This window comes from Sitophilus oryzae, unplaced genomic scaffold, assembly GCF_002938485.1.
Source record: "Sitophilus oryzae breed Bouriz unplaced genomic scaffold, Soryzae_2.0 scaffold_488_pilon_pilon, whole genome shotgun sequence".
In the NCBI taxonomy this organism is placed as follows: domain Eukaryota; kingdom Metazoa; phylum Arthropoda; class Insecta; order Coleoptera; family Curculionidae; genus Sitophilus; species Sitophilus oryzae.
In genome coordinates, this window is record NW_022147071.1 from 575,408 (window position 1) to 596,090 (window position 20,683).

Sequence of the window (20,683 nt, forward strand, 5' to 3'; positions counted from 1 at the left end):
TTTTTTTAATCATATATCAATTTTTTCAAATGGAACAAGGGTTGCTCATTAGCATATTTGGAAAAAGCTTTTTTTGCGAATAATTTGGTACCACACACTTGGTATTTCGAGTCAAATTATCGTTATGAATCCCATCTTATAATTTCAAATAAACTATAAAATGCGAAAATGTCAAACGTTGACATATAATATGTCATTCTAGTCAGAGTATCATTTTCTATCAAATAACCTAAAAAAAATACCGTGTGTCATTTAAAAATCAAATGTTGTTGCAATTTCCGGTAAAACAGGAAGTGGCCAAAAACAATTGAATACGTCAATCAATCCGAATTTATGGCATATACTAACATACAAAATTTCCTTTTTTTTATCTGAAAAAATTATAAAGGTGAGCCACTTTGGAGACGCACCCTGTATGTTTATCCATCTGGTTAATTATAAATATGAGAAACAAAGACCCAGCCACATTTTGGTGTCCTGATGGAGTAGAAAAATGAAAACCATCTCTTGTTATTGCCAATTATATTATAAATCTACTTCAGTTCCTTCTAGTATTAAGCCAGGACCCAACTCCATAGATACTGATTTGCTATTCAGCATGATGGATGATTTATTGTCATGGTTTTCCATGTCATTTTCCTTCTTTAAAGAAAAACGTCTTACTGCAGTTAAGGCTGCATTCACAGAATCCCTTCGTGTACCTAAATGAACGAGATAGGTAAAGTCGTAGAATTTGAAAAGTAAAGGTACGTTCAGGCTGAGAGCGTCGAGCGTCGCGTCGCGTTTGCGTCGCGTCCACCCCTTTGAACTCGAACCGCGACGCTCAGCGGACGCTAGCGCAACGCCAAACGCGACACTGTCTGCCTGAACGGTCTAATTTAAGTTAAGTGAATTGATTCCATTTCGACACGCGGACGCGACGCAAACGCGACGCAACGCTCTCAGCCTGAATGTACCTTTATTCTTGATGTACTAACTATAAAATTACCTGAATATCTTTTAAACGAATCCCTTTGATAATTGGTCTTGCGTAACATTCCTCTAAAGTTGTAAGGTGGTTCGTCCGAATCGCTGTCTCTTCTGAAATTAAAACCACAGATTAGAAGTTAAGAAAAAACTCAAAATTTTTGAGAGGATGCAGTCAATAATCACCACGTAGGCTAATAAAACTACTTTCTCAATTTGTCCAAAAATCAAAGATTTTCCTTAAGCTTTTTAACCAGGACACCTCAATGAACATCTAATGATGTCTCCTCAATGAACATCTAAGCTAAGAAAGAATGGCGAATGCAGATTCTGTGGGAAGAATGGAACAACACCAGAACGCCTTATCAATGAGTGCGCCGAGACGACAACCATTCGTGCTGTAAACTTTGGTATGACTGGTATCGAAGATGGAGAACTAACCTCTGTAAAACCGTCTCAAATACTAGCTTCTTTCAAAGCCCTGAGACTGTATAATGAGTAATAACTCAAGAAAGCGAGACAATATCCGACAAACTATATTTTTAATCCGTTTTGTACGTCGTCCGTCGAAATATGCCCTGATTACTTGGACAGACTATAGACTATATGGTACAATCAATATACTCTGTTTTTTTTCTCAGGTAAGATTTCGACAGACGATGACAGAAGAAAAGCAGATGACGTCCCATACCAATCTATTTATTTTACTAAAAAAAGTTTCTAATAATTTTTAAGTTATCTATGGATGGGTTTAAATATAAATCCGTCATGCGTCGTGTCTTGTTGTTTTTAACCAGAACCCACTGGTACAGACTTAATATACTCGAATTCCTTGTTTGCAGGGGTTGAATTTTTAGCAAACCCATTCTCATCAACTCTAAAATCATCTTGGAAGTTAAAAACCTACCTTTTTCCATTAAAATCAATTAGTTTTACCTAAATTTTTCATTAGTTTTCCCAGCAGAAACATTTTGTTTCTGAGTTTTAAAGTTTTTTGAATAAATTCCTTGATCGGTATCACTGTCGTTGCAGGGTTCTTTATCCATGACAGCCAAAGATTTTCCTGGATCTCTTACGTAAGGAAGTGAGGTCAGTTTATCATCGTTATTTTTATTAGATTCGGAATTTATGTTGGTTTGTCCTGATTTTTCTGTTCTCCATTTGTACGGGCTGTCCCAAGATTCGGTTTCAGAATTACCACTAAAAATCATATTTCGTCTTTGATTTTTTCCTTCATACAGAGTGTCCCATTTTAGTGTGTTTTACAGGGTTTCTCGTTTATGAGTACCTAGATATACAAAGATGCGGTTTTCACATCACTGTGTTTCTGTGTCCCAGAAATAAGTGCAAATATTTTAACTGGTAATATAGTTCAACCCCAGAAACACGCCTATAAGGGTTTTTTCGCGAAAAAAAAAATTGAAAATTCAAAATTTTTTGAAAAAAATTTTGAAAATTTTTTTAGTTTTTAGTTAAAAACCATAATTTCTTGATAATATGGCAACATAGGTATTAGATTAAATTTACAAGAAAGAAAATCCAGAAAAGATCCAGTGGTTCTCAAAATTTTAGCAAAAAATCATTTTTTTCGGAAATTTTCAAAGTAAAATAACTCCGTTATTTTGGCCTTATTTGAAAAACGATAAAGAGAAAATATGTTTCTTTTATCGAGATCTACCACCCCTTAAAATATTTGCACTTATTTCTGGGACACCCTGTATAGGGCAAATTTGAAAATGTTGCAATTTTCCACCCCCGTGAAAACTGCATCTTTGTATCTCTACTCATAAACTAGAAACCCCATAAAATATGACACGAAGATGGGACACCCTGTACAGGGTGTAATAAATTAATATAGTCTACAAAATGAATAACTTTGAATTTTGACCGTTATTTTTTACCAACATGGCAAATATAAAAGCCCTTTGTCCAAAAAGTTATTGATATTCTTTAAAATGAGTGCCTGAACGAATCAGATAGGTAACTCTTTTTACTTTCGTGAAATAGAAAAGGAAAATTATAAAACAAGTGACAGTTCTTCCTCTTCTTGCAAAAATCAACGCGAAATGTCATAATTGACAAAAGTAAAATGTCATCAGCCTTTGACATTTCTAAATATAAACCGTCTCTAATAGAACAGCCTTGGAGCGAGATTTATGACGTCACGCTAGTTAGATACCACGGATTAATAAATATGTTGTAGAATACACGGAAAACATAATTATTCCTCGTATTTTTGGTTTGTATTTTAAAAATGATATAGTTTACATGAACTATACATAATATATAGTAATAAATACTTTGGCAAATAAACTATGAACCATACAAATGCATCAAATGTTTTACAATATACAAATAATGAATAGGTACATAAGATAATGGGTAAAATGTAAAATATATTTTAAATTTTGGGCTTTGAATATCGATCTAATTTAACAAAAAACATTCAATATCTACTAATAGTGATGTATTATTATTTGCATTCACAAAATTTATATGTATATTTTGCAAGCATCAATGTGCGAAAAATTATATTTGCAAATAATACAATATCATAGAAAAAAAGGCATCAGCGATGGCTATGAAATGAAGATCGCTGTCATTTTATATGTAAAATTTTCTAAAATTTTTGATTTTTGGGATTTAGGTTCGGGAAAACGCTGATTAAGTTTGCATTTGGTTTTCATTATTTTTTGGTTTAAAAAAACGTTACAGCTAACGTTTATAGCCTTCATCAGTGCTGTGTCATATGAAAAAATGTCGAATGTAAATGTGTCGAATATAATCCAAAAATTACATATACGAGGAATGTTTTCCGTGTATTCTACAACATAATTAATCCGTAGTATCTAACTAGCGTGACGTCAGAAATCTCGCTCCGAGGCTGTTCTATTAGAGACGGCATTGCATCAGCATGGCCCGCAAGTTGCTAACCTAATAAAACTAACACTAGAAAAGCCCGCGGGAACTGTCAAATTCAAAGTTATTCGTTTTACAGACTATATTAAATATTATTATAATATAATAAAGTTCAGATATTTAAATATATTTAATTATTATTTTTATCTAAAAATCTCATTGTAAGGACCATATTTGTCCCAAATTTAATTGGGCTTGATTTATGTAGCACGACTGCTTTAATTCAATTAAAATTAGGTCATGTACAGGGTGTCCCAAATTGGAGGGTTTTCATTAGAATGTTTTTTTACTTACCGAATGTTTGTCAAAGGATCGCACATGGACGATGTATCGAAAAATGGAATTTCATCTAATCTAAAACTTATTTTAACAACAGTGGGCTTACTATCGCTAAACCAAGTTGACTCTTGGGCCTTATTGTCTATAGTTTTTAAATCTACCGGGTCTTGGATCTTCCTACATTGATAAAAAGCATTTTGGTTATATAAATGAACCTAGAACATGTCATTAATAAGATAAAATTAAATCAAGTTAATGATTCTAATCAAAGAAATTTACCTGTTGGGAAAAATTATAAAAATCTCTTAGCTTAGCGCCTCTATACTGCAACAAAACGTAAAACATACTTTTGTTTTTCCATTTTTTAGCGAATGGAGCTACAAACTGGGCATCTTTTTCTGTTAGTGCTGGGTAGGCTTCAGATAACCGTCGCCTTGTATTCCTCCTGTACGCTAAAATATTTCTATCCGTAAAAAAAACAACAAATTGAACCTGTCCACCTTCAGAAAATATTTTTTTTATAAAAATTAAGGACCCAGAGCACGATTTTTAAATTCATTGTTGCCAACCATGGACACATTCGGCGCCGTGCTGACTAACTGGAATTTAAATTTCATGCTGGAGATTCAGGTGGTAGCTCTGCTGTAAAAACTGTCAAGTTGCCGTATTTATTTATTTATTTTCTGACATTGACATTCGTTTTGACACTTTAGTTTTGTATTACGTGTGTTTGGTTTAAATGAAGTGTGTTGTGATATTTTAAGATTAAAAAATTTTACTGACAGACCTTGCAGTCGAACAATGTTCTTTTTAGAACCTCTTTTAGTGTGAAATGTACAAGATAGCTTAATAGCCGTAAAAAAATCATTGCAACTTTATTAGAATATTTTGAACGGGAAAGCGGAAGTAATGGCCCTTTATGTCCCTTAAGTGCTATTAAGAAGGTGAGTTTTGTTGATGTAAATAATCTGTTTATAAACTTACGTGCATAAAAATCGGCCCACTGTGAACTTTTGGTTTTAACTGTGTCTTTTAGAATCTATTTATCATGGTAAGTAAAAAATATGAGCTGTTTCAAAGACAATTTAACATGCTTTAATATGAGCATAAATTTATTCAGGGTACTTATCGTTTATATGCGTACCAACGGGTCAACAAATAAAAGGTATTTGTGTTGTGGTGATAATAAGAATAACAAACTTGTCAAATATTGCAATTACTGCCTTTGTAATCGAAATTTTCACATTGTTCTTTTATTCTTTGATTAGTTGTGTTTCATTGTTTGATTAGTTGTGTTTCATTGTTTGATTAGTGTTTCAATTTAATGCATACATCACCGGAAAAAGCCGCCCAAGTATTCGCTTTAATCGAAAATAGACTTAAACAGAGAACTGTAGCTCGGCAACTACATATGACACGCGGAGCGGTTCGAAGAGTGTGTGAACTAGAGATGGGCAAAAGTAACCGGTTTTTTGAATAACCGGTATTTTCCTCTAAAATAACCGGTTATTTAAAGGTAGTTTTTTTTTCACCAGTTAACCTAATAACCATGCATTACGTTCAATAACCTATAGCCGGTTATTTTTTAAAAAATCGTACTTATTTAAAACAAGTAACAATTAAATATTAGCTGTTTGAATGGTAAATTTCGAAGAAGCGAACGGCACGGATCTTCCAGATATTACGACGATAACGGGAGATCCCGCTCCCGCTCCCAAAACGAAAATATATGTCATCAAACATCAAATGTCAAAATTAAATCAGGCATCAGGCGAACCCTGATGATAATAATCAAAACAACGGCCGAATGGCCCTGACAGGTCAGGCCGTAAAACAAAGTACTAATGGCATAGACTACTACTAGCCACCAGCTAGGCAAGTGATACGAACCTAACTTCAAATAGATTCTCTAAATTCTATATTTAAATTTTTACCGACTTTAACGGATTTTCAACGGTTCTTCAAAAGTTTTCCATGGTTTCGCCCAGTTTCACCCACGTTTCACCGTAAATATATTTTATTTGTAGTTTGAAGTCTCTCTTGAAGCTTAGACTAAAGAATACAAAATTGAAGTTCAAGTAATGAATGAAGATAATCTTTCATTATCTATTCATTCAGTCTCCTTATTTTTCTTTGGTATTTGATTAAAATAACTTGGTTGTAGATTGTAGAACTTGTGAGTTGTGTGGTTTATTTGAACGTTAAGTAATTACTAGTTTTAATATCATATCCATGTCTACTCAAAAAGTGAGGTTAGCATTTTTATTTAAATTCATTTTGTACATATACATACTTACATTGCTACAATCTCTATTTAATCATGCGATTTAACTAAGTTTATTATCTAAATTTGAAGTAGACCTATGAAGTGTAGAGGTAAGTAAACCTATAGGAAAACTAAATATTTAGTTTTGCTAGGTTAGGTTATTTGAATAACCGGTTAATTTGTGTCGGTTAATTTTGTCAAGTTATTATTTTTTAAAGATAATTCCGGTTAACCTATAACCGGTTTTTTACCAATAACCGCCCATCTCTAGTGTGAACGATATGAGGAGACTCGATCCTTTCGTAGTCGCCCTGGAACTGGTAGAAAGAGATATACAACGGATCGTGATGACCGCTTTATTGTGTCAACAATGTTAAGAAATCGGCGTCTTAATGCTATTCAGGTGCAACAACAGCCCCGTGAAACACGAGGAGTGACTATTAGTCAGTGGACAGTAACACGAAGATTGAAGGAAAGTAACATGACCCCCAAAACACCCGCAATTGGTCCAAAACTTACCCCAGCTCATCCTGCGTTTTGCACTGGAACATCTGAATTAGACACTAGAACAATGGGAATCTGTTTTATTCTCAGATGAGACCAGGATATGCCTCTATGGTAGCGACCAAAGAAGAAAAGTGTACCGGAGGCCAGGTGAGCGATTCGCAGAATGCTGCATTGAGGAGCGGATTGCTTATGGAGGTGGTTCCTGCATGATCTGGGACGCAATTTCTATGACTGCGCGAACCGACCCAGTTTTCATCCGTTGGGGCGACCGTCGCGTCGGCACGGGAGAGGAGGTTTAACTGGTGCTAGGGATATTGAGGAGATTTTAGCAATTCATGTGGTACCTTACGTCGACTACATTGGAAACGAATTCACTTTTATGCATGCCAATGCGCAGGCACACACATCAAGAATCGTACACGATTACATTTCAGAAGTCGGATTTCGGGTTATGGAATGGCCAGCGTGCAGTCCAGACTTAAATCCGATAGAACATTTATGGGATGAGCTAAAACGAAGAATTCGTACTAGACGAAGAGCCCCAACTTCTATCCCAGAGCTCATTGTTGCAGTAGAGGAAGAGTGGCTTAACATCCCGCAAGAAACAATAATATTTGCACTTATTTCTGGGACACCCTGTATAGGGCAAATTTGAAAATGTTGCAATTTTCGACCCCCGTGAAATCTGCATCTTTGTATCTCTACTCATAAACTAGAAACCCCATAAAATATGACACGAAGATGGGACACCCTGTACAGGGTGTAATAAATTAGTATAGTCTATAAAATGAATAACTTTGAATTTTGACCGTTATTTTTTACCAACATGGCAAATATAAAAGCCCTTTGTCCAAAAAGTTATTGATATTCTTTAAAATGAGTGCCTGAACGAATCAGATAGGTAACTCTTTTTACTTTCGTGAAATAGAAAAGGAAAATTATAAAACAAGTGACAGTTCTTCCTCTTCTTGCAAAAATCAACGCGAAATGTCATAATTGACAAAAGTAAAATGTCATCAGCCTTTGACATTTCTAAATATCAAACCAATACCGTCTCTAATAGAACAGCCTTGGAGCGAGATTTATGACGTCACGCTAGTTAGATACCACGGATTAATAAATATGTTGTAGAATACACGGAAAACATAATTATTCCTCGTATTTTTGGTTTGTATTTTAAAAATGATATAGTTTACATGAACTATACATAATATATAGTAATAAATACTTTGGCAAATAAACTATGAACCATACAAATGCATCAAATGTTTTACAATATACAAATAATGAATAGGTACATAAGACAATGGGTAAAATGTAAAATATATTTTAAATTTTGGGGTTTGAAAATCGATCTAATTTAACAAAAAACATTCAATATCTACTAATAGTGATGTATTATTATTTGCATTCACAAAATTTACACGACTTACACGATTACATTTCAGAAGTCGGATTTCGGGTTATGGAATGGCCAGCGTGCAGTCCAGACTTAAATCCGATAGAACATTTATGGGATGAGCTAAAACGAAGAATTCGTACTAGACGAAGAGCCCCAACTTCTATCCCAGAGCTCATTGTTGCAGTAGAGGAAGAGTGGCTTAACATCCCGCAAGAAACAATATCAAATTTGATCGAATCTATGCCAAATCGTATGAGAGATGTTGTTAGAGGAGGTCATACCCATTATTGAAAATTTAGTTTAATTAATTGTCAATAAATAAATAAATAACATACCTCTTAGTAATAAAAAACGATAATTTGTTTCATGCAGTAATTTAATAATTTTAATTCAAAGAAACCAAAATACAAATTAATATCTCTAAACACTTTTCAAAGAATATGAAATTGTCTTTCAAACAGCATGTATTTTTTCTTAATCTGACAAATAGATTCTAAAAAATACATAATTAACTTTAAAATTTTGCCTTGGGCCGATTTCTATGCACGCAAGTGTATATTTATAATTAATTTATTTTTCTTTCCTAAAATATTTTGATTAAAAAAAAATATATAAAAGTGGACAACGCTGTGCCGGTCAAACTTAATCACGTGACTAAAAGTTTATTTGGTGTGAACTGTTGTTATACCGTATGATCGTAAAAAACGGCGTCCAGTTAGCTTGTAAATGACGATCGATTTCCCATATAATTTTACATATAAAATCACATCGCTGACGCCTTTTTTTTTTCGATGATATTGTACAAATCCAAAGCAAAAAAAATTGAAAATTTGACCGTAGATGGACAGGTTTAGAAGAATAAATACAATAATTTTACCTTTCTGGATAATTTCAGCTGCTTCTTCTTGAGTTAAACTGTTACTGCGTCTTCTTCTTTGAATCTCCTCAACTACTAAAATCAAAATTAATATTGTTTCATCGCTATATACTTTTAAATGTCATTAAAAAAACTTTGTTACCAAGAGAAAAATATTTAAAGTTCAGAAGTCTCTATAAATATATATTTTTTGTATCAAATACAACTTACCGCATGATTTCCTTCGTTCCTTTGCTTTCTTGGCTAGTCGACATTTGGTTAAGAATCCTCTGAAAATGCTTTGAATTTTAACAATTTTCTTTACTTGGGTTTCGTACAACCGAGTTAAATATTCCTCGTTGTAGTACTTCAAGAAAACCTTCGATTTTCCCATCGCCCAATCTTCCATCTTGAGCCTGATCAACAATAATCGACAGTTTTCTTTGGTGACATCCACATTTTCATCAAATTCAAAAGCCAAAAACTGGTACCTGAAATAAAGATTTTTTTACTAAATTAGTACATTCATTTCAAGTTAGTACCTTCTCAAGAACTCTGAAAAAATTATACGTTGAGGATAGCCAGACTGTCTTATTCTAGCTGTTTCTTTGACTGCCAAAGCTTTGACTTGCTGTCGTACCAACTCAGTGTGAAAACTGTCTGGATTTCCTTTAAGATCCGATTTAATACATCTAAAAAAATAATTTTCCAATTTTCATTTTATTACATGAAAAACGGAATAAAATGGGAGAGATTTACCTTACAAAATGTGTTCCTCCAGAACTGTCTCCAACTGATAGTTCTTTTAACAAATCCAGACACAGATATCTAAAGACTGATCCAGAAGTTCTCATGTTTTTAGTTTGGGAAAATTGATTAGAACGAGTTATCTGGAACAAAATAATATTAGAAAAATAATACCATAAAGTAACGTACAAGAAAACATATCAAACACTTGTGACGTTTTTATTTCATTACATTTTATGCAGTATCAAAAAAAAACATGAAATTTATTAAACTAAGAAAAATATTTTAAAAAAATTCTTACCTTTCTAGCTTCTTGTTTGGATTTAGTTCTTGTGGCTTTCTTGAAACTCAAAATCAAGTTTCCAGTCTTGTTTAGTTTGTTCGAAAACAAAGTTTTGATAATTGAATTCTCAGACTCTCTCATAGTTTCGATAACTTCAGGCGGCAAAAAATCTCGGTTTTTATCGGCAACTTCCTTGGCAGAATAAGATACTGTTCCTGTATAATGAGCTACCGAAAATTCTTTACTGTTTGAAAGTTGAACTCTTGTAAATTCTTGGCTCTGTATATTTTCTAAAATATAATGAAAAGAATAAGAATCTTTATTTAAATTATTTAGATCAATATGACATGATTGTTTACAATTGTCAACAAGTGACATTTCTGTTGGTTGGATTTTGTTTAACAGTAGTCGTCATGGCTGGTTATGATGTGTAATTTGTAGGCATATAGGGTATATTAGCCAAATTGAAAAAAAAATCGATATCAAATTAATAAAGGTGTTTTTGAAAAAACGTTTCGTTCAAAAAGTCGGTTGGTATTTTTAATTATTGCGCATCCAAACCAAACCAAAACAAAAACTGTTTATACAGGGTATGTCACGGAAGAGTAAATAACATCAGCTTTCTTATTTTTAATACAAAACCCATATTTACATAATATTTTATAAATAAAGTTAGAATGGCACTGATAAACCGGAAATTTAGTCGGACATATTAAACCCTCAATTATTAGCTCCCTCTAAGTTTTTTGATATGTTCTCATTCCTTAAATTTTTCATTCAGAATTCATTTCATCAAATTTTTAGTTAAAATACATAATGTCTTGATAATATGGCAACATAAGTAATAGATTAAATTTACGAGAAAAAAAAAACAGAAAAGATCCGGTGGTTCTCAAAATTTAAGCAAATTTTATTTTAAATTTTTACAATAAAGTAACTCGGTTATTTTGGACATATTTGAAAAACGATTAAGAGAATATATATTTCCTTTATCAAGATCTACCAGCCTTGAAAATATTTGCACTTATTGGTATAATAAAAAATTTCCAAATTTTCCACCTATATTCCAGGAACGTTTATTAGTAAAAGTTCCCAAATTATACTCAAATTCTCTTACCCATAACATATCTTCCATCCAAATTCTTCTTCGAAGCATCATCAATAATACTCAGCAAACCATACGGTTTACTCAGCAACTGATTCAACGTATCTTTATTATCAAAGTAGCTGATCGGCTCATACTCTACGTCTTCCATCTTAACATCTTGTAGTTCCCAGGCAAAGACTCTTTGAAGATAATGAAACTGAAGTTGTTCATTGAAACAATTCACGAAAAATTGAGGCAAATGGTTTTGTTTGAAGCATTCGAACCCAAAGAAGTCTAGCAGTTTGATAATGTATTTATCACCACTAGAAAATAAAACAAAATAAATATACCGGTTTTTGCTTTTTTAAGTTTTTTAAAGTCATACAATATAGCTTTTCCCATTTCTAGTTTGTCATTGATCACTTCGACGATATAATCAACAAATCTACTGTAAAGATTATTGGCCAGAACATCCCTGATATCTCTTGCTTCGTCTGCGGTGGTTTTCTTTCTGATAATACTTCCTAAAAGAGAAAACAAGATAGAAAAAGTGCGAAGTCTCGTAACATAATTCTTCCTCTACAAAAAGTTATGAGAACACTGTTTTTATTAAGATACTTGGCCACATATCTAGGAAAACCAACAGCCTAGAAATCGAAGTGTTAGAAATATGATTATATAAACAAAGAATTGGGTATCTTTCTTCGTATGTACGACGAATTCGTATCGGAAAGGTTCTGTGTTTTTATTATTTAATTGCTCTAAAAGTAGATTATTCTTTGGTATGATTTTTTACCTCTTTTAACAAGACAGTAATTGGTCATAGCCCATCTAAGTTTTTTCTCGTCAATTTCCATCAAGTCTGCAAATTTTTCAACGTATTCTCTGTTCTCTACGATGGACGATGAGTCTTCAGAGTCTTCTTGAAAACGTATTTCACCTAGACACAAAATACTATACCGGGTGTTCTATAAAAGTGGCTCACTCCTATAACTTCTTTATTTTTTCACGCAAAAAAAGCGAGATTTGGTATTTTATTCTATGACATAAATCAGGATTGATTGACGTTTTCAATTATTTCCGGTCACTTCCTGTTTCACCGGAAATGACTACAACTTCTGATTTTTAAATTTTACCTTTTTACTTTAACTGATAGAAAGGTATATTATTTTAAATACAGGGTTGTTCACCACATACGACACGGAGTATTGTAGCTAAACGATTAGATTTTTACAAATTGTAAGTTTCGGGTTCGTTGAAGGACTATTAGAGCTACAATTTAAAAATATTTTTACAAGATACAGGGTGTCCCAAATAAGTAAAAAATATTATAGTTATTTTTTTTAAATGAAACACCTGTATATTATTCTATTTTTAGTTTCTACGATTGAAATAAAGGTAAATTTGATTAAGGTTTATCACACTTAAATCTTACCGTTTATGAAATATTTTCAATTTTATGAAATTGCAGTAAAAATTTTGTTTGAACAACCCTGTAGAATAACATAATATGTATACTTGTGACATTTTTACTTAAAAAATAGCATTTTAAGTTTCAATCTATGTAGAGAGTGATGGATCTGATCTTAAAGAAAATTTGACTCGAAATAGCAAGTATTTAGTACCATTATTCAAAAGTTCGTTTATTTATCTAAAAAAAAAATATAGGGAGGAGCCGTTATTAAATAAAAAAAAATATTTTCTGAAACTCATTCAGCCTTTTTTACCACTAGTCATATTTTGTTAATAAGTTTTAAACTTGCCTAAGTTCAAAATAGCAGAAACAATAGTAAAAACAGTAAATATCTGTTCTTCCGAAAATTCGAACTCTTCCAAATAACTAAATATCTTCTTGTATTTAATAACATTTTTATCGATGTTGTCCCTTGGCTTATTTCTGTCCTGATTCTTTTTCGAGTCCTCCGGTATACGTAAATACCTGTATTTTCTTTCTGAGTCCAGTTTGTATTTGTCGGTAGCGTCGATACTTCGCAACCCATCATAGATGTAGTACAATATATGAAAGTTTGAATGATCCCTGGAATATTTTACGAAAATGAAATGCAATTAAGTATTTTTTTAATTTAAAAATGATTACATATCGACTGAGGAAACTCTCCATTTTTCCAGGAAGTGTACTTTGAAGCTTGCTGCTGTCAATTTACCAGTTTTTCCATAAAATATTGTAGTTTTTAAGACAGATCTAAAAAATTAGTATACAGGATGGTGCATCGTGGTTGGAAACATAAGAAGAAAACAAACCGAATCACCTAAAGATCACTTAAGCAAAAAAGGTTACAAGACAACGTTTATTCGACGTCGCAGAAGCTTTTACTTTGTTGTAGTACTAGTTCAACGTCGGCACAACGTTACTACAACGTTTACATTTATTTTAATACCTAAGGTACAGAGCTAACTATTTTTTGTAACCAACGTTGCGTTTAGTAAACATGTGGTCGCAAGTCGTGCAAACGCTACTATACTATGTAACTATAGTTGGGTAACTAGTTGTATAAAAAACAACAAATAAAGTTGATATGAAATGATGAAATGAAGGATCGATTTAACTGTCAAGACTTTCGACGAATCGAGGAAATACAAATCGAATTAAAACGTTATTTCTAAGCTTACCATGACGTTGTTTCTTTTAGAAAAAAATACCTACCTTGTTGAGTAAGTGTTTGATGGAGTGCTGGCATGTATCAAGGCATGTATCAATTTTATACCGTTTTTTATTCGAAATATATTGATCGGATCTTGGTGACCAATAAAAAACAAGTGATCAATTGCATGAAGGTAGTTTGTTGTTTTTCCCGATCCTGTCTCACCTGAAATAAAAAAAAATTTAGTTTCAAAAATAGCATTTTTAATAGAATTTTTAGATTTTTTTTAATGGTGTATAATACTTTGAATATGAAAATATCACCCTGGTCCATATCCCCAATTGATCATTATGGTTGCTTTGTAAAATATGTTTTAAATATCTAAGATAACTTATTACCTGTAAAAACAATATACTGTGGAACGTTATGATGTAAAGCATTTTGATATGCTGAATCAGCAATCGCATAGATGTGAGGAGCGTTATCTGATGTTGACTTGCCCAAGTACTTCTTGTGCACCTACAAAAATCAAATTATAAATCTGAAATTTTGTAACAATACAAACACTGTAACTCAATTTTTTTTTAATTATTTAAAAATATAATATAATCATACTTCATCTCCGTATATATTTATTTTTTTGTTGGGATTCAAACAAATCAATATATCTCCAATAAAACTATATATCTCGTCTTTCAAAAATCTTCGTTCCATAGTCTTCAAAACGGTTTTTTCATTTATAATAAGCAGATCTGCCAAATCTTCTTCTAAAATTTCCTCTAAATCGTTTGAAGTTGATGTTTTTATATATTTGCCCAAAACAGTTATCTCGGGATCATTCGTTTTGCAGTGTTGATTTCTGACATCTTCAATCAGTTGCTTTATTTCGAGTCCTAACTAATATTAAATAAGATAAATAAAAAAATAATTAGTGGAAATAATAAAAATAATAAAGTACTTACGTGATAGTTTTGTTCAGGAACTGCCTGTAAGTATGGGTGTTCGATGAGCTCAATGATGTAAGGTCTGTGCTCAAAGTTTTTAACAAGACATCTAAAATTGTGTATGTATTATACAGGGTGGTCCGGCTTGTATTCCGGAAACTTCGGCAGCATATTCTGCAGATAAAAATAAGTAAAAAAGTTCGTAAAAATTTATGTCCTAAATATATATGCTTATAGTTTCGGAGATACAGGGTGTAGAAGTTTCATTTTTACTCCCCTCTATACCATCCGTGTATTAATGGATATGACTAAGAAAGTCCTTTAAGAAGATTTAAATGTGAGTAACATATACAAGTTGTTTGTTAAATTTTTGAAATTTTTTTTTTATTGTATTTTGCTCTCTTAACTTTGTAGTGTCCTGAAGATGCAAATAAATTTTGCGAAACGTCGACAAATTTAAAACAAAGGACTTCCGTTGATTTCTTTCGATCCTAATCCAATTAAAAAAAACACACATTATATATTATTGGATCGACAACAATAAAAATTGTTTTAATATCATTTTTTCGAAAAAAAAAATTATGATTAATTTAAAAAAATAAAAAGCTACCAAATTTATAATTTCAGTCAAATAACTATCTACTCAACATGTTTATTTTTTGTCACTAAAGACGCGTATTGATTATTTCCATTCTAACTATCTTGAGATCGGTTGCTCGTAGTGATTTTTACCAAGAGACATTTTTTACGTAAAAGATCACGGAAATGTATATTTTTTGACTCAGTAGTTTTATACAGGTACGAACGAAAAATTATTACTCTCCAAAACAGTTAAACCTCATGTACGTGGCGCACCGTACAAATAAGAGTCATATTGACATCAAAATCAAATTTATCCTGTCAAAAAACTCCCAGACATCAACTTTCATCCAAATATTGACGTTACTGCAGAAATTATTTGGAAAAAATCGAAATAAAAATGAAACTTCTACGCCCTGTATCTCCGAAAGTAAGAATTTTAGGACATACATTTACAGGAACTATTTGACTTATTTTTATCTGCTGAATATGCTGTTGAAGTTTCCGGAATACAGTTCGGACCACCCCGTATACTGGATGTCTTTTAAATAAGTGCCGCAGAAATACGGCAATCTTTTTTTTTTTTTGAAAAAAAATTGTGGTTGTGTTAAAAAATTGTGGAAATTATTTCTTTTTTAACAAACTCGATGTAGAAATTTAAGAAATTAGAACTATATTGAAAATACTAACTCGTTAATGAAATCATAAAAACCTTCTTCCCAATAGGAAATCTTTTCCAAAGATGGTGGAGGATTCTTTATTATTTGATTCAAAGCTCTGGATGGATGCATGTTCAAAAAAGGCGTTTTTCCTTCACCTAGTTCGATGGCTGTTATTCCTAAACTCCAAACATCAACTCTAAAAAAAAATGTTTCTTAAGAGTCTTAAGACCAATCCAAACTATGCGTTGATGCGTCGATACGAACCGCATCAGACCACAGTGAGTACGGAGTTTTAAGAATATTATTTTTTTTAAGGCGAATAACCTTTAAACTTTTTTGTAATAAAAAAACTCTCTGAGAATTTTTCATCTCAATAAATTATATTAGCAATATATTTTCATAGAAGACGCTAAAATCAGTATCACCATTATTTATTGGTGATCGCCTCACCGATTATCGTAATATCCACCATCAACCTCCTTGATGTTTGCTGTTACCACTTCTGGAGCCATCCAGTATGGTGAACCTACGCATTCCCTTAAAACGTCGTCTTTCTCGTTGAGTCTTTTCGCCAAATTGAAGTCGCACAGTCTCACCTCACCTTCACGAGTGAACATGATATTCCTAGCCTTGATATCTCGATGAATGATGTTGTTATCGTGAAGGAATATCACAGCCTAAAACATTAGTAGAGTTTCGTTATTTATCAGTTATGTTTACAATAATTTTCTAAAACTTCTGAGAATGTTATTATATTTTTTGGAACGTATTTGTTTTTCGAACAAAATGTTTATTAAAATGTAATTTACTAGTATTTTTTGTTAAGTTTCTTACCTTGACAATTTCTTTCAAAATATAAGCTATATGTTCTTCCGACAGTTTACGGTTCCTTTTTATCAAATTATACACTAAATTCAGTGCAGTGCCTCCATCACAATTCTGCAATAAAAATATTATTTTTGTTAAATACTAGACATTAGTTGACATTAGTAAAGTTACTCACATCTAGAATGAACCACATGTCACCATTCTTTTGATAGGCTCCATGAAAAGTTGGAAAATGTAGTGGGTTTTCCAGAGTTTTCAGAACTTCGTATTCTTCTTCTATAAACATTCTTGTGACTTTGTTGTATTTCTGTACTTTTACAGCTACTGTTTTCTGATCCGATTCATTGTCAACAGCTGAGTAACTATACAAAATTGTGTTTTTGACAAAATGGTGAAGGATATTATTACAAAAATTATAATTTATTATTTTTCCTACATCCAAATTTGATGCCTAAAGTTATACAATAAATTTTATCCACGACTCATCTATAATTTGATTATTATACATGAGTTTATGAAATTACACCATTACGAAGAAACAATGTTAAAATTCCCTCATTTTTCTGCTCTAAAATTCGATTTAAAAATTTGAAGTTTTCAATGTTATTTTTGCATTCATCTATGGGTGGTTTCAAAAGTTGTTTTTTAAAAATAAAAACATATTAATATTATCTAAAATTTTTTTATAGTCCTGGATAATATATATATAGGATAATAGGATAATTTTTTTATAGTCCCCAAATAATAACAGCCACCATTATATGCTCGTTGAATAATATACTATATTATGGTATTTATTTATCATTAAACACCAATGAAATGAGTAATGTGATAAACCAATTTTATGATCAAACATTCTTTGTATGATTGTATGATCTCCATTTGATTACTAGATAATCTTTAATAAGTATAATCAAATTATATTTTTTTGTACTTACACTTTGCCAAATGTTCCCTGGCCCAGTAAATCTTGCAGGATGTATCTGGAACCCGGATCAGGAACATCGGCCATCTTTGATTTCATTTTCTTAAATTTGAACTTTAAAATTTCGAATCAAAATAACTGAAGTTTCTAAAATATTAAAATAACTATCAAATAACAAATTTTTATGAAATTGAAAATAATGTCAAATCGGAATTAAATAAATTATACGATTAAAACACATTTATAGATGAATGTGTTGTAGTGTAAAAATCCCGGGATCCCGGTGTATGTTTATCTCCGAAATCCCGATATTAAATCCCAGGAGCCCAAAAATCTCGAAAAATTTAAATGCCCAATCTAAAATGATTCGAATTTATATACTTTAGTCTTTCAAAGATCATATTTTATTTATACTAAGTTGTACGTCAATATCTAAATTTCTTTAAGTTATATTTCCCTGTTTGCTATATTATTTCATTTTTTTTGCAACAAGAATTATTGTATTTTTTTACTTTTACTAAATATGAATGTTACTTTGTTTTGTTCTGTTTTAATAAAGCTCTTTCCTTATTTTCTTTTTAATATACAGGGTGGTCTGAACTGTATTCCGTAAACTTGGGTAGCATATTCTACAGATAAAAATAAGTAAAAAAGTTCGTATAAATGTATGTCCTAAAATGCTTAGTTTCGGAGATACAGGGTGTAAAAATTTAATTTTTATTTCAATTTTTTTTTCGGGAATGCAATTCGGACCACCCTGTATGTAGCTGCATTTTTATTGATTAAGTATTCCCCCAGTTTGTGGTATTTCTTAAATTAAATTTCTCATTATGATAGTCAATTCCAGGATTTCGGAATCCCGGGATTATAGGTTCTTATCCCGGGATTTCAAACCGAGATCCCGATCCCGAAAATTGGAAACCCTATGCGTGATTAATTACTTCTCCCTGATATTATAGCCATCGTCTGTTTTTACTACTCTGAACCGCGCTTCTTTCACATCGTTTCGCATAGTTCTCATCACACCGAGATGGCAATGACTAATTGGCGCGCCATCTTTTGAGTAATTGCCTCGATTTGCGTCAGTTAGGAAATCGTTTCGCTAGCGCATAATTGCCATGATTTTTCCATTACCGGTGCGATCAGGGAAATTAGCATGGTGCAAATGGAGCGCTTATATCGTTACGTAACGCTAGGAATGTCCCCTAGAAGCACTTGTATCTCCTCGAAACTAGAGAGAATTTATTAAAACTGCTTCATGTAAGGACGATTCTGTGTGACACTAAATGCTTGCCACCGATTGTTAATTTGAAAAAATCTTTGATTTTTTTAATGTGTCATAAGAATTTGCGAAGGTTTGCAAAGAATTGCGAAGGTCAGTGGCGTATAGGTACAGCTCTATCAATCTAAAGGTTGTAGGTTCGAAAAGTGGATAGTTGTGAGATGGCCTTTCGGGAATAACAGATATGTGCTTGCGGATTAAGCAAACGGATTCAAAAATGAATAAAGAAGGAAGCAGAGTCAGTATTTTGAAATTTTTTAAAGAAATTCTAGCAGTGAGTTCTACTGTTCAGTCCCAATAAATATCGAACTGCTCTCTTTTGAAGTTTGAAAATACGATCAAATTTTGTTTCGCAGCAAGTACCCCAGAATGGAAGGGCATAACGAAGATGTGACTCAAAAAGGGCATAATAGGCTATTCTAGAGGTTGATAAATTAAGTTCCTTAAAAACTGATCTTAACGCAAAACAAGCAGCGCTTAGTTTCTTCGCTAATTTCACAGAGTCCACGACGTCAATAATGGTGGTGTTATTAAGTACAAAAGGTTGTATAGTACTTTTATATGACAAAACTTTAGTTTCTGATAGGTTGAGGCATAGGAGATTAGAATCGCACCAAGATTTAATGATCTATATAGTATATTATATAGTACCGTAACATCTGTGCCGCTCCATGTGAATAGTACTAATACAAAACAACAAATAAATTAAGAAATTAATTAAAAAAATATTACTTGTTAACAAAAAAATTATTAAATATATTGAATGCTAAAATACCTTATAATTGCGTAGAATTATTTCACTCTCTAAATTATAAGTATTACAGTTATAAATTATATACACACGTTCACATTTTAATTAGCACACAAAATTAACTCGAATTTATTACACGTTACATTTTTGCAAACCTTTTTAAAGCTACTACATAGTTTTTTAATGGTCTCTGGCAAGTCGCAGTTACTTTTTTTAAATCCCTTAATAGAATTAGAACGTCTAACAGGATTTTACACAATCCTCGTGCTATAATCAATACGGAGGTAAATTATAGGTGAATATATAATTCAATCCAGAAAAATTTAGTTTAATTTCCAGAAAAGTTTAGTTTAAGATCTAACGGTTCTAAAAATTTAAGCAAAAAACATTTTTTTTGTAAACTTTCAAAGTAAAATAACTCGTTTATTTTGGACTTTTTTGAAAAAACGGTAAAGAGAATTTATGTTTCTTTTATCGAGATCTACTAGCACTGAAAACAATTGCACTTATTTAAGACTCACCCTGTAGAACATTTAAAAGATTAAATACTATTTAATTCTAAAAATAAGTTTGAATCACCCTGTATAAAAAAATCAAATATGCTATAGGTACATTATTATTAATTAATACAAATTTCAAATAATTGCTTGAATGTAAAATTTTAGAGTTAGAGAAAAAAGAGACACTTCCTATATGAAATAAAAATAGCTCAGAATTATAACACTAAGTAGGTACTTTCATTCTGACAAACGGGAAATAATCAGTAAATATCATCAATTAATTATAGATAAACGACA

General features: G+C 31.8%; 2 protein-coding genes across 3 annotated transcripts; both read right to left on the reverse strand.

Annotated features, from left to right (window-relative positions):
- Positions 1-1,755: 1,755 nt before the first annotated feature.
- LOC115886416 (neither inactivation nor afterpotential protein C-like) lies at positions 1,756-4,565 on the reverse strand. The gene is made up of 4 exons (XM_030905547.1): positions 4,444-4,565; positions 4,180-4,379; positions 1,903-2,166; positions 1,756-1,843 (listed from the first exon to the last, which is right to left on the reverse strand). The coding sequence occupies exons 1-4, from the start codon at positions 4,507-4,509 to the stop codon at positions 1,756-1,758; spliced, it is 618 nt and encodes a 205-aa protein (XP_030761407.1). The 5' UTR covers positions 4,510-4,565.
- On the reverse strand, positions 4,489-20,041 carry LOC115886415 (neither inactivation nor afterpotential protein C-like). 2 transcript variants are annotated; one of them, XM_030905546.1, is made up of 21 exons: positions 19,911-20,041; positions 17,867-18,000; positions 17,104-17,290; positions 16,935-17,039; positions 16,551-16,777; positions 16,129-16,296; positions 14,878-14,968; positions 14,531-14,812; positions 14,314-14,434; positions 13,978-14,140; positions 13,411-13,515; positions 13,076-13,350; positions 12,109-12,252; positions 11,698-11,836; positions 11,343-11,635; positions 10,244-10,515; positions 9,955-10,085; positions 9,738-9,887; positions 9,427-9,686; positions 9,217-9,288; positions 4,489-4,609 (listed from the first exon to the last, which is right to left on the reverse strand). In XM_030905546.1, exons 2-21 carry the CDS (start codon positions 17,950-17,952, stop codon positions 4,566-4,568), a joined length of 3,315 nt encoding a protein of 1,104 aa, XP_030761406.1. In that variant the 5' UTR covers positions 17,953-18,000; positions 19,911-20,041; the 3' UTR covers positions 4,489-4,565. The 2 variants fall into 2 exon arrangements, with proteins under 2 accessions (XP_030761406.1, XP_030761405.1); XM_030905545.1 differs by having other exon boundaries at positions 9,217-9,291.
- Between the last annotated feature and the right edge of the window lie 642 nt (positions 20,042-20,683).

What these genes read in the sequence shown, in the direction of transcription:
- LOC115886416 (XM_030905547.1), bottom strand. Translation starts at nt 4,509, where the DNA reads ATGTTTTACGTTTTGTTGCAGTATAGAGGCGCTAAGCTAAGAGATTTT. An exon ending in TTTATAATTTTTCCCAACAG is followed by an intron (nt 4,380 to 4,443) that starts GTAAATTTCTTT and finishes GACATGTTCTAG; the next exon opens with GTTCATTTATATAACCAAAA. An exon ending in GATCCTTTGACAAACATTCG is followed by an intron (nt 2,167 to 4,179) that starts GTAAGTAAAAAA and finishes TATGATTTTTAG; the next exon opens with TGGTAATTCTGAAACCGAAT.
- LOC115886415 (XM_030905545.1), bottom strand. Translation starts at nt 17,952, where the DNA reads ATGAAATCAAAGATGGCCGATGTTCCTGATCCGGGTTCCAGATACATC. An exon ending in TTACTGTCTTGTTAAAAGAG is followed by an intron (nt 11,837 to 12,108) that starts GTAAAAAATCAT and finishes TTTCTCTTTTAG; the next exon opens with GAAGTATTATCAGAAAGAAA. An exon ending in GGATGGAAGATATGTTATGG is followed by an intron (nt 10,516 to 11,342) that starts GTAAGAGAATTT and finishes ATTATATTTTAG; the next exon opens with AAAATATACAGAGCCAAGAA.